The sequence below is a fragment of the Protobothrops mucrosquamatus genome, unplaced genomic scaffold, assembly GCF_001527695.2.
Source record: "Protobothrops mucrosquamatus isolate PMUCROS unplaced genomic scaffold, P.Mucros_1.0 scaffold1819, whole genome shotgun sequence".
Classification (NCBI taxonomy): domain Eukaryota; kingdom Metazoa; phylum Chordata; class Lepidosauria; order Squamata; family Viperidae; genus Protobothrops; species Protobothrops mucrosquamatus.
Window position 1 is genome coordinate 30,294 of NW_015387953.1, and position 16,697 is coordinate 46,990.

At 41.8% G+C, this 16,697-nt stretch overlaps 2 protein-coding genes across 2 annotated transcripts; both read left to right on the forward strand.

Annotated features, from left to right (window-relative positions):
* The first annotated feature begins 296 nt into the window (after nt 1-296).
* Nucleotides 297-5,299, forward strand: TRIM69 (tripartite motif containing 69). Its single transcript, XM_029285530.1, has 6 exons — nt 297-797; nt 2,410-2,505; nt 2,831-3,064; nt 3,441-3,463; nt 4,219-4,343; nt 4,755-5,299. The coding sequence occupies exons 1-6, from the start codon at nt 303-305 to the stop codon at nt 5,297-5,299; spliced, it is 1,518 nt and encodes a 505-aa protein (XP_029141363.1). The 5' UTR covers nt 297-302.
* A 1,430-nt stretch (nt 5,300-6,729) lies between these two features.
* Nucleotides 6,730-11,921, forward strand: TERB2 (telomere repeat binding bouquet formation protein 2). The gene is made up of 7 exons (XM_015823268.2): nt 6,730-6,793; nt 7,862-7,943; nt 8,909-9,048; nt 10,103-10,188; nt 10,409-10,482; nt 10,805-10,884; nt 11,776-11,921. The coding sequence occupies exons 1-7, from the start codon at nt 6,730-6,732 to the stop codon at nt 11,919-11,921; spliced, it is 672 nt and encodes a 223-aa protein (XP_015678754.2).
* Nucleotides 11,922-16,697: the final 4,776 nt, after the last annotated feature.

A 16,697-nucleotide genomic window follows, 5' to 3' on the forward strand; every position in this document is an offset into this window, starting at 1 on the left:
TCTCTCTGTTTCTCTCTCTGTCTCTGTCTCTGTCTCTCTCTCTCTCATCTATTAAACTTAATTGCCGCTCATCTCCAACAACTTTTAGCTGATCTAAAATCTAGCTGATTCATTAGAATCTAATGATTAGATTATCAACTTTATTTTGGTTAAAGATTGTAGATGCATTCAGTGATGGAATTGGAGGTGACCCCAGGTAGATGACCTACTAATACAATCATTGTCATTTAAGACAATCGTTCTCACGCCTGCTTTCTTCCCTACTTCTGATTGTTGCTTCAGTGTCTGCTCTTTCCAGTACAATGTCCACTTCCAGTAGCAAAAATCCGTCCACTTCCTCGCTCATTTCCCTAAACGAACGAGCAGTGAGCCCGATTCTTGCCAGCTCGTCAAACACCTCATGGGACCTGCATGCAGATGACTTCACCAAGGAGTTGTCCTGTTCCCTTTGCCTCGAACTGTTTAAAGAGCCGGTCATTCTACCTTGCGGCCATAACTTCTGCAAACCTTGTCTGGAGGCCATCTGGAATAAAAAGGGTGTTTTCTGCCCAGAATGTCACGTCAACGTTCCTGAACGCAAGTTCATAATCAACCAAGCCTTGGAAAAGATGGCGGAGAAGATTAAGACTTTTCACATAGGAGGCCAACAGCAGAAATGCATGGAGCATGGCGAACCACTGACCCTTTACTGGAAGCCTCAAGGGAAATTAGCTTGTTTCACTTGCCGAGAAGCTCAGATGCCTAAGGATCAATGCTCTCAGTTTCTTCTCATCCCTGATGCAGTGCAGATATATACGGTAAATGACATGCTGAGGCTTGATCCCCATCAATGGTCCTGAGAGCCAGTCAAAGGGAAGCTTTTGAAGCAGGTTTCAGCAGATCACCTCTTAATATTCTGCAGTATTTCTCAAGCTCAGCAACTTTAAGCCGTGTGGACTTCAACTCCCAGAATTCCACAGCCAGCATGCCGGCTCTGGAATTGTGGGAGTGAGAAGTCCACACCGCTTAAAGTTGCTGAGCTCGAAAAACCCTTGTGTTCTGTTTGAAATGACCTACAATTCAAGGATGGCCCACATTTGAAGGCTAAGGATTTGGGGGATAAGTCACTTTTTTCAGTGCCGTTGTAACTTGGAACGGTCACTAAATGAACTGTTGTTAATGGCTTCATGCTTCTCTCAGACAAAGAACATTCCAATCTGGCTCGTGTCCAGGAAGTCCTCCAATGTCCTTTAGAAACTCCTCCCACTGACCTACTAACATGAGATAGCTGACTAGCTAAACTACATTACCCATAAGCCATCTCTTAAGGAGACAGCACTTAACCCAATAAATGCCAGATTCTAACATACAGACCTACGTGATCCAGAACACAAGTCGACCTGCACAAATGCCTACTTCAAAAGTGTGTTAAGCAGATGTGCACGCTCTTTGAAACGCCCACTGGTTTTCTGAGAGGAACAGTAGAAGCCAAACTTTCCACAGGACAAAGAAAATGACCCAGTCAGAATCAAATGTAAAGGACATTTAATCGAAACTGCAAATTTAACTCAAATGAAACCTGTAAAAGTGCAGTTACGTGATTATTCCCCATGTTTCAAAGAGTATTATTTTCTTTCTGCTACATTAAAACTGAAGAAGCAACAACTTTGACGGACTTGGGGTATTCTACCTAAGATTTTGATTAGAAAGGGAACATCTATATTGATACAGGTTAGCCTTGTATTTTAAACAATCATTTCAGAACTGAAAGTAATACTATATAACCTTGCAACTTAAAGACCTTTGGACTTCAATTCCCAGAATTCTGGGAGATGAAGTCCATAAGTCTTAAAAGTTGCTGGGAGTTGAAGTCCACAAGTCTTAAAAGTTGCCAAGTTGGACACCCCTGCTGTATATATTTGCAGCATTATTTTTCAACAAACCATGAGTTAGGGCAGTGATGGCGAACCTTTTAGAGACCGAGTGCCCAAACTGCAACCCAAAACCCACTTATGCATCATTGAGTGCTGGATGGGCGTGGCCCATTGGGTGGGTGTGGCCCATTGGGTGGGTGTGGCTGTGGTGGTAACGGCAGATTGGGTGGGACTAAAAAGTTCAATCAATCAATTCCAACTTTGCAAGATCTTTTTTTCCCGTGAGAAGTTGAAATTGACTGATTGAACCTTTTTTTTTGGCACACGGTGGCGGAGGCCTAAAGCGAAAAGGTTTTATAAAACCCAGCTGACGGCCTAGGACTGGGACGACGGCGCGCGTGCCCACAGAGAGGGCTCTGAGTGCCACCTCTGGCACCCGTGCCATAGGTTCGCCACCACTGAGTTAGGGCCTAGTGGGCATCTAGGAAACCCACTGAAAGGTTCAAACAACTTTTTAATCTGGCTAAAACGTAGCTGTAACTTGTCATATCCATAGGAAAGGCTACTCACATTGAGACTTCAGCTCAGGTCTATCCTGGTAAAACTGGATGTGTTGAAGAATGCCCAGGAGGAGAAAATATCCAGTCATAAAGTGAGTATGCACGAATTCAGAAGATACCATCCCTTTGAATTTTTTGGGGACGGGGGGGGAGGGAACAATATATTTATTCCCCCATTTTGAACACAAATACATACACTGCAAGCAAATAAAATCAGAATTGGTTTTTTTTCTTGGTAGCCATTATTAAAACGAGGAAGTGGGTCTAAAGCAATGTTGCAAACGCTCATTTATGGCGTAATTATTGTTCCATGGTAAATAACAGATCAACAATCAGAATCTCTATAACTAGTGTCCGTTAGTTGCATGGATTTTTGTTTTCAATCTTTTTTCTTTTTTTAAAAAAAATTATTTTCAGGAGAACAAATTGCAGCTCCAGTACCATATTTCCTTGGAGTTCCTAAAGCTGCACCAGTTTCTTCACACCAAGGAGAAAATGTTAATTCATCGGTTAAAGGAAGAGAGTGAAATCCTCCTGCAGGAAATGGAAGGAAACCTAAACAAACTCCAAGACAGATCACAGATTGCGAAGGACACCTTGGTCTGCATTCAGGCTCGGCTGTACCAGCAAAATTCTGCGGGTTTCCTAAAAGTAAGATTTCCAGATTGACACAGTTGAACGTGGTTTGGGATTATGTTGCTGGAGTTTCAGAGGTAGGACTCTCGGGCATCTGCTTAGCATCGAGAAGAAGGACGTAGTTGAGAATTACGATGTCAAGTAGACAAGGCCAAAGATAGAGCTTGCAACCATTTGGCTTTAAGATCATTTCATATATATTTTAGAAGAAAGGTATGAATGCCAACCAGGGCCTTGAAAACCGCGAAGACCATTGAGAATTTTGAAATCTAATCTACTACCTGTTTTGCTTTGTTGAGTTATATTTATGCTATAAATGGGTCCAAAGGGAAGGCAATTTAGAAATGATTCTTCTTCCTTTTCTCTTGTTTTTTTTTTCTTCTCCTGACAGGGAATAAAGCCATTTGTAGACCGGTGAGTATGAGTCTATAAGGAAATATTCCAAAATGATTATTGCGGACTTCAAGAGTAGCAAAAATATGAAGATTTACCACAAAACATAGACCATCCCCATTGGCCTGATCTTCCTGGAGCTGCATATCCTGCCTTGTCTGAAGGACCCAAACAAACATAAATACATAAGGGTCTTCCCTTGAGATTGGGAATCCCAACATTCATCCCTTCAGCATCTATGTAGTTTTCTTCTATGTTGAAGCAAACACATGTAGCGGTGTTCAAGCAATGAACGCATCCCAATAGAAGGGAATAGTTATTGTTCAGGGTTGAACTGTGTGGTCCTTGGCGCTCTCTGAGCTTGGTGTTTTCTTGCAGACGTTTCATTACCCAACTAGGTAATATCATCAGTGCATGGATGCTGTTAACTAGTTGGGTAATGAAAGGTCTGCAAGAAAACAACCAAGATCAAAGAGCACCAAGGACCCTACAAGGAATAAGTTAATTGGCCTATGTTGCTACTTCATTTTTGCTCCTTGGTTCCATGCAATTATATCAGACAGGAAGAAATGCCAGGGATGATGTTGGCATCAAACACAGCTCTTTTCCATATAGTAGCTCAGGGACAACGTGTAGCAATTCTTTGAGGCAGGAAGTGTTCCTCACTGCATTGCTCTTAGCCAGTATATCCCAAGATAATAGTCGTTTCTGGAATTATCTCCCCGTCCCCTCCCATCATTACCACATTTAACTAACTCTACAACTGTCCTGTGTAGGATGGAACAGAAAACTGACAATTCGTCTATGGGAGAATTAGTGACTGGGACGCTCAACCCTGGAGAATTCAAGGGCCCCATGCATTATACCATATGGAAAGAAATGAGAACTATCCTTAATCCAGGTAAAGAAGCAACCAGATCCAGTTGATCTTAACTGAAATGGATTTTTTCACATTCCTATCATGGAAGGAGGGATGGCGAAGCTCATGGAACTGGCTGGGGTGGCGAAAGAAGCTATTCTGATTAAGGAAAATACTTTAGTCTAACTTTGCTTCCACTTGGAAACCACTGTTGGACCTCTTGCTAGTAACTGAAAGAAACACACATTTAATTTTAGGATTTGTCACTTGGAACTGTTTATGATGATAGAAATACTGTGCATTGCTGTTGATTTTAGAATAAGAGCTTCATGTATTTCATATCTGTACAAAAAAGGGAAGTTAGCATACCGTGTAGAAAGGCCTTGTTTACTATGTGTCAAGTCATGTGGGGACATTTCCTGTGCTTCACCAATCATGTCCTTCCTTCCCCAGACATCACCTTCGTGACTCTGGATCCTAAAACAGCCCACCCCAACTTGATCCTCTCCGAAGGGTTGACCTGCGTCTGGCATAACGACATGAAGCAGATTCTTCCAGATATTCCAGAAAGATTTGACTGCAGTGTTTCGGTCTTAGCTTCTGAAGGATTCACCACCGGGAAGCACTATTGGGAAGTGGAAGTGAAGAAGAAGACCAAGTGGACCTTGGGAGTTGTTCGGGAAAGCGTTAACCGGAAAGGGAATTATCCCCTGTCACCCAAGGAGGGCCACTGGTTGATCAAGCTGAGGAATAAGAATGAGTTAAAGGCTGTAGATGTCTACCCCAAATGTCTAACCTTGTTTGGCAATCTGTGCAGAGTGGGGATCTATTTGGATTACGAGGAGGGCCAGGTATCCTTTTATGAGGCCATGGCCATGTCTCACCTCTACACCTTCACGGACACTTTCACCGAGAAGGTGTACCCCTACTTTTGCCCGTGTCTGAACGACTCTGGAGAGAACAAGGAACCACTGAGAATCATTGCTTTTGATATGTAGAAGCATGGTGAAGATGGAGATATCTCCTCAGCCGACATGTCTCAGCCTGGCTTTGTGGGAAAAAAGGACTTGTGGGGTACGCCTCCAGTGCCGATAGAAGGGCCCAACCATTTCCCTTGGACTTCTGCTGGGGCTTACTCCCAGCTGTAGAGTAGTTCCTTTGCCCCTTTCTGTGGTTCAGCTGGGACAACGGTCATGTCTTGAAAAAGTAGCCAGATGCCTCCTTGACCACTTAAACAGCATCTCCAATGGGGTCATCCGATTTCTTTCAGGGACAATTTCTGACTGTAAGGTTGAGCAGAAAGATGTATCCCAAGCTATTAGTGTTCCATTCCATAACACACATATGATTATAATAATAATAAGAATAATAATAAAGGTATCTTGATCAAATCAAAATAAAAAGTTAAATTTAAGCATGGCTTTTTTTCTCCTCCTGATGTTTGATGGAAAGCTCACTTCTTCAGAACCGGTGTGAAAACAGCCAAACATTCAGAAACCCGAGGAAGTAATACAGGTAGTCCTCAACTTACAACAGTTCATTTAGTGACCATTCAATGTTACCACAGCAGTGAAAAATGAGACTTATGATCATTTTTCACAATTACGACCATTGACTTAGTCTACCAAGATTTAGGCTTTTCTCAGAAAAAAGACTGAAAAGTTAACGTCGATATCTGGATGTAAATCCCAATACAGATTGTCACGTGATCAAAATTCAGATGCTTGTCAATTGGTTCCTTTTTATGACAATTGCGGTGTCCTGGGGTCACGTGATCCCCTTTTGTGACCTTCTGACAAGCAACGTCAATTCAGATTCACTTAACAATGGTGTTACTAACTTAACAAGTGCCGTGATTCGCTTAACAACCGTGGCGAGAAAGGTCGTAAAATGGGGCAAAACATAGCAGCCATTGAAATTTTGGGCTCAATTGCGGTTTGTAAGTTGAGACATGGCCTGTATTCCAAAATGAACCTCAGCTGTTGATTTCTGTTACTCTTTGCCCATTCTGTGGGTTTGAAATACCACTATTAGCGTGATTACGGTTTGCAGGATCGATATTTTGCAAAGGCCGCTCTTTTGAATCCGCAAGCAGGCTTCAGGGCCTCTTTTAGGCCCTTTATTTCCGGAGTTGGGTGAGCTCCAGGCTCTGGATTTAGCTGTCTTTTGCAACGCCCTGACCGGAGAGGAGACCCCCCACCCCCACCCCAGGAAGGAGAAGGAAACCCAGGTCTGTGATTTGCCTGCAGCTTCCACTGGAGAAATGCACACCCGGGTGCAAAAGTGCGTGCAAGAGAGGATCAGAGGCCGGTGCAAACCGCTCCCTTCCTCCCTTCAGGGCGGAGACATTTCGGGGCCTTCATTTGGACGGAGAGAAAACGGAGGACCGATGGAGCTTGGCGAGGGTCCTGCTGGGCCTCAAGGCGGGATGTTTAGAGGCCGCAGCGCCTGGTTCTCGCAGAGCGTCCCCCCAGAGCTCTACCACCTTTGGGGTGAGGTGGGGGGGCGAGGGAATCCCCCTGGGAGGGGGCAGGGGAGGGAGGAAAGCAGGGGAAGCCCCCATTGGGGTGAAGGGACCCAAGTCTTCCCCCAATTGCAATTAAGGGCTGCTGGTGAGAATCGGGCAGAAATCAAAATGGCGCCCATGTCATTGAAACCCCACCCCCTGCCCCCCAGGCATTGAATTTTGACAATGGTGGCTGGGGACCACCAGCAAATCCCAGAGGAAAGTTCCTCTGCCTGGGGAGGCTGAACCTAGAGACAGCCGGTCCTCTTTTTAAGAACAAATTACAGGGAGTCCTTGACTTATGACCGTAAAGAGGAACGGCTAGCATTTCCATTTGCTAAGCAAGGCGGTTGTTAAGTTAGTTGCAGCCCCGACTTCGTGACCTTATTTCTATATTTTTTTGCAAATCACGGCAGTTGTTAAACGAGTCATGGAGTCGTTAAGCGAATCCAGCTTTCCCCACGGACTTTGCTTGCTGAAAGGTAGGTGGCAAATGGCAATCACATCACCCTGGGACAGTGCAACCTGGGTAATTACGTGCCTGGTTGCCATGTGCCCAAATTTTAATCCACTGACCATGGGGATGTTTTGCCGGTCGTAAGGGCAAGGACCGGTTGTAAGTCACGTTTTTCAGAGCCGTTGGAACTTCAAACGGTCACTAAATGAACAGTTGCAAGTCAAGGACGATATCGATGTTAACTTTTCAGTCTTTTTTCTGAGAAAAGCCTAAATCTTGGTAGACTAAGTCATTGGCAAAGAATAGACTATACCAGGTAGTCCTTGACTTAGGACCACAATTGGGCCCAACATTTCTGTTGCTAAGTGAGGCGTTTGTTAAATGAATTTTGCTCCGTTTTAGGACTTTTCCTGCCACAGTTGCTAAAGTGAATCATTGTAGTTGTTAAGTGTGAAAAATGGGGTCATAAGTTACTTTTTTCAGTGTCGTCGTAACTTCGAACGGTCACTACATGAACTGTTGTAAGTGGAGGCCTTACCTGTACTGTGACTTCACATTTTTGTGTTGCATGATCTTCCCTGTGATGTTTTTCTGCAGTTGGTGAAGGAGGGGTGATTGTGAATTTGGAAGCTGCTGATTATCTCTTCAGCAGCAACGCTTCTCACCCGGATACAAAAAGGTATCACAACTCCGCTTGGATCAGTATCTTACGCGGTCTTATTTTATCCTCTCCCTTGAAGGATTCAAGACACCATGCGGTTCACTCTCCTACACCTTGTGAGCCAAAAGGTCTGGCTTCCTGTTATATTTTATTTATCTTTAGCTTCAGCTAAATTCTTGGCTGGGGTTTAGAATTTGATTATTTAATTAAGAGCTGCGAGTAAACTGCATGGAGGCCTAGAGGTGAAGACGCCTCTTGCTTGGAAGGTTGAGAGTTCAATTCTAGGCAGCGGCAGATGTTTCTCTATCAGTTAGAACAATTAACCAGTGGAACTACCTGCCTCCAGAAGCGGTGAATGCTCCAACCCTGGAAGTTTTAAAGAAGAAACTGGACAGCCATTTGTCCGAAATGGTGTAGGGTTTCCTGACTTAGCAGGGGGTTGGACTTGATGACCTCCAAGGTCCCTTCCAACTTTATTATTATTATTATTATTATTATTATTATTATTATTATTATTATTACACAGAGAGGAAAATATTTGCTGTGAACTCTGTGTGGGTGTCAGGAAGGGCATCCAGCCAGTAAACTCTCCACTCCATTCAGTCGCCCTGACTCCACCCTGAATAAAAGAATTAAAGGGTAGTAAAAAGGGGGGGAAAATGAAGAGCTGTGAGTCTTCTAGAGTCTTGTGCCATTTACTGTAGATAGATAATTGTGCATATAGATAAATTATCACATGCATACCCACCACCGTACAAAAATGGGCATCACATTGCAAAAAAATGCTCCAGTTTTGCTTGATGTGGATATTGAATAGAGATGAAGAAATTGCTTTGCGCTCCGGACTCACGGATTTATCAGAAATGTTCTGCTTTCTGAAAATCTTCGCTACCTTCCCTTGTGAGGTTGAAGTCTGACACAACACAAGCAAACGTGTTGAATTGTTTCACCTGACGTTCATAAGTTTCCTTCTTCTTGCCTAGAATACACCAAAGTTTAGCCTATCTAGAGGACCAAGTCACCGTTTTTCATTCCTGCTTTCTTACTGCGAGTATCGATGCTGAAATAAAGAACTCTGTACCTCTAGGACATTTCGTTCTCCTACCAGCCAGCTTGCAAAAAGGTTGTACGTATGGACCAGAATGAGCTATAAGTTTAACAACAATAATAATAATAACAAAAACAACAAGAACAGCAACATCTGCCTGTCTCAGGTCCTAGGGAAGATTCATTCTTTCTTTCTTTCTTTCTTTCTTTCTTTCTTTCTTTCTTTCTTTCTTTCTTTCTTTCTTTCTTTCTTCCTTCCTTCCTTCCTTCCATCCATCCTTCCCTTCCCTGCTCCTTCCTTCCTTCCTTCCTTCCTTCCTTCCTTCCTTCCTTCCTTCCTTCCTTCCTTCCTTCCTTCCCTCCCTCCCTCCCTCCCTCCCTCCCTCCTTCCTTCCTTCCTTCCTTCCCTCCCTCTCTCCCTCCCTCCCTCCCTCCCTCCTTCCTTCTTTTTAGCATCTTTCTTCCCACAGTTGTTAAGTGAATCATTGCGGTTGTTCAGTTAGTAACATGGTTGTTAAGTGGATCCGTCTTCCCCACTGACTTTGTCAGATGTCACAAAAGGGGATCACAGGTGCTGGCTGTGTGACCATTAGTCTTTTATGTTATAACGACCTGGGTAATGGGTTGTGTGATTACATCCTGAGATCTAGTGTAGTGATATCCTGAGTTTTGTGTTGCAACATCCTGGGTGGTTGGCTTGAATAAAAAAANATCCGGGTGATCCCGGATCTCCCTTCCTTCCGCCGCGCCCTTAAGACATGGCTATTTCAACTAGCAGGACTGGCCTAAGGGGTAATTTTTAGCGGGGTTTTAAATATAATTTTAAAATAACAAAGGCCAATCTAATATTTCTTTTTAATTATGTTTTAATGATAGTATTTTGGTATTTTTTGTATTTGTTTTTTATCAGGCTGTTAGCCGCCCTGAGTCCGCAAGGAGAAGGGCGGGGTAAAAATCCAATAAATAAATAAAATAAAATAAATAAATAAATTTGATAAATAAATAAATAAATTTGGCAGCTAGTGTAATTGCTAGTGAAAAATGGCCCTGTTGTTACATTAATAATTGAATAACCTTTCCCTTCTTGAGTGGTTTTCTTTTTCTTTTTTTTTCTTTTGCTTTCACTGTAGAAATTAGAAAAAAAATTGGCCACTTTATCTGGGAACAGATAACCAGTCCAGTTCAGGACTTACACTACCATCCACTTATACTGCAGGTAAGAAAAAAATATCTAGAATGCAACAGTTAACAATACCATTGCCCAGAGTTTTAAAATTTTTTGCTATTTTCCCTCAGGCAAAATTTTTCATAGAAGGTGTCTACTGCCCTATATAAGATAATAAGATTTATGAGGCTGTTTGGATTTCTTTTATAAACTGGTATAGCCAGATGGAATAATGAGACATTTGAAATTAAGGTCGTTTTTCTGTCCGCAGTCTGGTCCAACGGCTGAATCAAAAAGCATCAAGAAGCAGGAACAGATAAGAGACAAGAAAGAGCTGGAGAAATGGTATGAATTTGAATGGAATCAAGGATAGGAGATTGATATGTATTGAAGGGTAATGTATTGACTGAGAATAACTAATTAGTCCAATTAATCTGTTTCTCCTGGCTCTTGAAAATGATTAATCAGAGCAAAGCCTATATCCCTGATTCTTAGTTAGCAAGATGATAGATGAGAAAAATGATAAACTGAAATTAAAAACATCCCTTCTCACTGTATTTATCAATAGAGGAACTGTGATAAACCAGAGCGGGAGGGTGGGGGGTGGACTAAAAGTTCTCCACGGTCCCTTCCAGCTCTGTGATTTTAATATTTACGTTTCTTGCAGCCAAGGTCCAAGGACATCTGAAACAGGGAAGCTAACCTACATTCCTCTTCAAGATTATCCATCAAGTAACATGGTGACAGGTATATAAAATATATATAAAATACATTACTAAGACATATAGCTCAGGAGAGCAATAACTAGGTTTTCTAATGTCTCATGATGTTGGACAAATTAGAGGATGTTGTGGGAGAAATTCATCTGTCTATCTAGCTAAACTCCCTTTTTATGACCCTGTAATCCAGACATGTCAAATTCGCGACGTCACGTGACGTCACACAACGTATCGGGATGGTTTTGCCATTGCAGGCAATGGGGTGGGCGTGGTTTCTGGATGACGCATCCGGCCTGCGGGCTGGCAGTTTGACACTCCTGCTGTAATCCCTTAATTTGGGATAGTCAGGGCGACTGGATGGAGCTGAGCGTTTACTGGCTGGATGCCCTTCCTGATGCCTACACGGAGTTCACAACAGATTTTTTTTTTCTTTGCGCCATAGGATTGAACTCTCACTACCTAGGATTGAACTCTCAACCTTCTGAGTGAGAGGCGAGGGTCTTCACCATTAGGCCACCACTATCTATCTATCTAATCTATCTATCTATCTATCTATCTATCTATCTATCTATCTATCTATCTATCTATCTATCTATCTATCTATCTATCTATCTATCATCTATCTATCTATCTATCTATCTATCTATCTATCTATCTATCTATCTATCTATCTATCTATCATCTATCATCTATCTATCTATCATCTGTTTATTATCTTTATCATTTCTATCCTATCTGTCTGTCTGCCTGTCTATCTATCATCATGAGTATCTCTCTCTCAGTCAGTCTGTCTGTATGTCTATCATCTCTCTCTCTCTCTCTCTCTCTCTCTCTCTCTCTCTCTCTCTCTCTCTCTCTCTCTCTCTCTCTCTCTCTCATCTATCTGTATAATGCATATTTATTAGCATTTCTTTTCTAGGTTATACCTCTGAGAGACAGTTGAAGAAATTTCTCGGGGAGATACGAGATTTCATTCCTGGCTGTTCTGGTTATTTAGCATACTGGATTCCGAATGAGACCAATCTTTTCTCTGATGTGAAGATGAAATTAAAGAGGAAGTCATGAATAACTTCCTTATGAAGAACGATGGCCGTTTCTCAGTTAACTTCCCTGCAGTTTTTATTCCTTCTTTTTTTTTCAGTTGAGTTTGGAACGTTATTATTGCAAAAGCTGCTAAGTGCAAAAGTTGTGAAGTTTCACGCTGCTGTTTCTGTGGATGATTCAATCCGACCAAATTAGGGCATGTCCTGTTCTCAGAATTCCAGTTATTAAAATGTTGTTACTGTTTAATGAAATCAGTGTGTTTTAGATTCATTGTGTTTTGACATTTGCTCTGCCATGAAATACTAGCATTTTTATTTATATTTATTTACATCCTGCCTTTATTATTTTTATGCGTAATTCAAGGGGGAGGACATACTTAATACTCCTTTCTCCTCCTATTTTCCCCACAACAACATCCTTGTGAGGTGGGTCAATCTGAAAGAGAGCGACTGGACCAAACTCCCCCAGTTGACTTTTGCGCTTAAGGCGATACTAGAACTTCCCAATTCCTGGTGATTGGTCCAAAGTCACCCAGAGAGCCAACTTTGATTAATGGTTGGGAATATCGACTGTTGGTTTCATCTGTGTTTGCTACTTACAGCAATCTTTTGGAAATTGGCAAAAGGATCTAAATGGGGAGCAAGTCATTATTTCAAAAACATTAACTTCCTCTGCCAGATACAGTAGTGGCCAAAATTGAGGAAATCTTTTGGGAAAAGTGTATTTTTGAGGTTGGATGGCTAATAACACCACTTTTTTTGGGAGTAGTACCATAAAATTATATATCAATGGAAAGATAATTTAATCAAGAATGTAATGCAACAAAGCTTGGTCAGTTATCTGTACTGTATTCTATGAAAGGTTATAGCCAAATAACCAGAAAAAGGAAGCACAACTTGCTTAGGTTGATCTCAGGTAGCTCTCCTTCATCCAATTGTAGCCAATGAGCATGAGTGTTTAGAGAGCCAATCGGGTGTCATCTTGTTTTGGCAATGAGCCAATCAGATCACAGTAGGATTCAGTTATTGATGTCCTGTATTGAAGTTGAGAGGAGGACGTTTGTCAGTGTGTTATGTGATCACTATCGAGTTGGTTAGTTTTTTGTGTGTTTTTTCATTTAGTGAGTTTGTAAAACATAATAAAATTAAAGTAATGGTGCAAAGAGTTGACTGGTTGCCCAGAAAGTGATGTGAAATAGTATTATTAAGTGAACAAGGCTACAGTTATAAAGAAATTAGAAGAAAAATTAACCAAAGGTGGCATTTCTACTGTACACTTTTCCCAAAAGGTTTCCACAATTTTGGCCACTACTGTACTCTGTGGTGGTGAATTAGTGCTGATCTTATCCAGACTGTGCCAGGAGGTGGCAGCATTGAGCCAGCCTGAACTGATCTAAACAAAAAAAAGAATTAAGCAATACGGTATTAATATCTGAGTTATATTATAATATACTGTAGAATTGTAAAAAACACCCTGGAGGAATGTAGTGACCAACTACTCCATATTGTAACCTAGAAAATGACAAGGTATTCAGGAAATCACCTGGAATTAAGCCCCCTGTGTCTGTTTTAAAGACCAGCGTATCTAATATAGTATCAATCCACAGATTGTGTAATTCACAATCTGTTATTGTGAATTACAGATGCAAGTAGTCCTCAGTTTTACAACCATTTGTTTAGTGACTGTTCAAAGTTACAACAGCATTGCAATAAAATAACTTGTGACCAGTTTCCACGCATAACGAACATCACAGCATCCCCGTGGTCGCGAGATCAAAATTCGGACAACGGGCACGTATTCAGGACAGTTGCACTGTCCTGGGGTCATGTGATCCCCATTTTGTAACTTTACCAACTGGTTTCTGATAAGCAAAGTCAATTGGGGTGGGGAGACAGATTCACTTAATGACCCCATGATTCGTTTCCCAACTGATTCGCTTCACAATTGTGGGCAAGAAAAGTTTGTAAAATGAGGTGCAACTCAGCAAACGACTGCCTTGCTTAGGAAATTTTTGGACTCACCTGTGGTCCTGAGGACCACCTGTATAATACATTTATGGGGCAGAGAGGGGGAGCTAAAGAGAGGGAGATACAGAGGGTGATAAATCTGTAAGAACACATGTTCTTACAAAGCAAGAATCCTTCGGTTTGACGTTATTCAATGCATTGTGCTTCTCTTCCTGGACCACAAGCCAAGTTATGTGGTCAGATCTGTTTGTGTAAGAATGAGTTATGGTGAAACCAATGTCTTCTTTTCACCTGTGCTGTGCTCTTGGCAAGGGTGTTTCCTAATATTTGAAAAGGGAGTTAATTGTAGAACAGCCAAGTCAGAAATACGTCCCTTTACAGAATTGCTTCAATCTTATCTTAATCCCTTTTAATATTGCAAGCAAATAACCACATAAAAATGAGACTGCCCTTTCCATGGACCACATAATTATGAAACATGATATTTGAGGGTCTCCTACAAACTCAAGGGGGGGGGATCAAACTATTTTCCAAAGCACCTGAAGGCAGGAGAAGAAGCAATGGATGGAAACTAACCAAGGAGAGAAGCAACCTGGAACTAAGGAGAAATTTCCTGACAGTGAGAACAATTAACCAGTGGAACAACCTGCCCCCAGAAGCGGTGAATGCTCCAACACTGGAAGGTTTTAAGAAGAGATTGGACAGCCCTTTGTCTGAAATGGTATAGGGTTTCCTGCCTGAGCAGGGGGTTGGACTAGAAGACCTCCAAGGTCCCTTCCAACTCTGTTGTTCTAGGTTCTATGAATTTTGATTCCCAAGGTGAATTCTCTACAAATTTAGAACAGCCTCCAGGAGGAGCCCTTTGATAAAACTTGCATGTGTGATGGAAAGTGGGGAGAGACAAATGTGTGATTACAATTCAGCAACAAACGATAACTAGGTATGATTTCACAAAGGAGATTAATGCTTTTAAATCTCTACAGCATAACTGTGCTGCAAAAAAAGGGGGGAATTTTAATTTTAAAGCGAGCAGCTGTTCAAAATCATTAAGCTAATTTACAGATGTAGGCAATGCAAATACGCCATAAATTCCTATTTCAGTTTAAAAGGCGTCTGAATCTTATCTTCTCTCCCCCTGGAGATTGGGAGGAATTGAACTACTTCTATTAGATTGGATTACAGGATTGTTTCGTTAATTAATGGGACAGATCACAAAAGCTTCTGCCATCGGAATTAATTAACTACTATGCTAGATGCCGTAAAACCCTTCGACTGAAAATAGCATTGTGATTTCTTTAATTTCCAACACACAGCGCACAGGAATGTGTTATGATTTCTTTAATTTCATGTAAAAAAAGGGGCCCCAGGTTTTAATTGGGTGGCTAGGGAAGTTATTTAAATAAAAAATGTCTGCATATTGATGCAATACAGCAGTCCTTGGATGCAAATGTAATTGACATAGCATGCTGGGTAACTCTGACTGTAGCATAATTCAATGTGTGAGGTCCTTGGTGCTCTCGGAGCTTGGTGGTTTTCTTGCAGACATTTCATGGCCAAACTAAGTAGCGTCATCAGTGCACTGATCATTGTACACATCATTGGAGCACTGAAGATGTTACCTAATTTGGTCATGAAATGTCTGCAAGAAAACCTCCAAGTTCAAAGATCACCAAAGACCCCACAGTCATCCTCTTCTCCACTCCGCAAACCCCTCTTCCTCCTAGCACGGATACTGTTCCCCACATGGGTCATAAAATGTCTTCAAGAAAACCACTATGCTCAAAGAGCACCAAGACCCATGTTCAACCCCAAGCTACAAATATTCTCTTCTATTGATAGTTCAGTGTTCTTCCAAACAGCTCAAGGCATCAACCTGTGGCCAATTTATTCTCATTACAACCCCTCCTACAGGGATAAGATTTGAGGAAACTTAGCAATCTTCATGACTGAACACAGAAGGAAACCTGGATTATTACTTGTCTGGTTCTTTAGCCATATCTTCCTTAATTTGGTTTCCTCTACAAATTCTGGACCACAATTCCACCCTCCCAACCACCATCTCTGATGGGTTGATGGAAATTATCCTTTGAAACATCAGCTGCTGTGCTCAACTCATGTACCAGCCCATTAGTGGCACAGCCTTGTTTCTCGTTATGTTGTACACTGGCCCAGGAGGGGTGTGATTGTTGAATGGAGATTCCTTGGAGGAGCCAATCAGCCTTGTGTCATCTAATTAGAGAAAACCCCGGCATGGGACATGAGGTTCTTGTGGCCTCAGACTTAATTCCTTTGTCTTCTCTAACTCATCCACCCCAACATCTGTTTGCCGCAGAGACAGACGCTGGCAAGGTCAGCCTTTGAATGTTACATCCCTGTTCTTTATGAATTCCACTTTTCAGAAGGGCTTCCCAATAATTCTGCAAGTACAGGGAGTCCTTGACTTACAACTACGTCACTGAAAAAAAATGTCTATGGAGATTCAGTCTTCCAGATAAACTGCTATGCAATCTGCTGCCAACGTCCGTATTTTAAACATTGTACAGTTGTGGTTTTGCTGATGTAGTGCAAACCGATCACTTTGCAATCTTGAGATCCATTGATGTTTGAGCACCTTCCTTCTCCAGACGAATGTACACTGTTTATCCTCTAGTATTTGACCTCTTGACTTTACATTTGTAATATTGAAATCCTGTACTATTTCAGTTACTTCACTGAATGAGCTCACCCTCCCGAGATGTTTCCCCATAGTTACCTTTGTTAACAATGCTTCTCTCTTTCAACAACAAATTCCTTTATTTCCTTCTATAAGGTTACTAATGAAATTACCGCC

What these genes read in the sequence shown, in the direction of transcription:
- TERB2 (XM_015823268.2), top strand. Translation starts at nt 6,730, where the DNA reads ATGTTTAGAGGCCGCAGCGCCTGGTTCTCGCAGAGCGTCCCCCCAGAG. An exon ending in ACCAGCCAGCTTGCAAAAAG is followed by an intron (nt 9,049 to 10,102) that starts GTTGTACGTATG and finishes CTTTCACTGTAG; the next exon opens with AAATTAGAAAAAAAATTGGC. An exon ending in AAGAAAGAGCTGGAGAAATG is followed by an intron (nt 10,483 to 10,804) that starts GTATGAATTTGA and finishes CGTTTCTTGCAG; the next exon opens with CCAAGGTCCAAGGACATCTG.
- TRIM69 (XM_029285530.1), top strand. Translation starts at nt 303, where the DNA reads ATGTCCACTTCCAGTAGCAAAAATCCGTCCACTTCCTCGCTCATTTCC. An exon ending in ATGCAGTGCAGATATATACG is followed by an intron (nt 798 to 2,409) that starts GTAAATGACATG and finishes TCATATCCATAG; the next exon opens with GAAAGGCTACTCACATTGAG. An exon ending in ATAAAGCCATTTGTAGACCG is followed by an intron (nt 3,464 to 4,218) that starts GTGAGTATGAGT and finishes TGTCCTGTGTAG; the next exon opens with GATGGAACAGAAAACTGACA.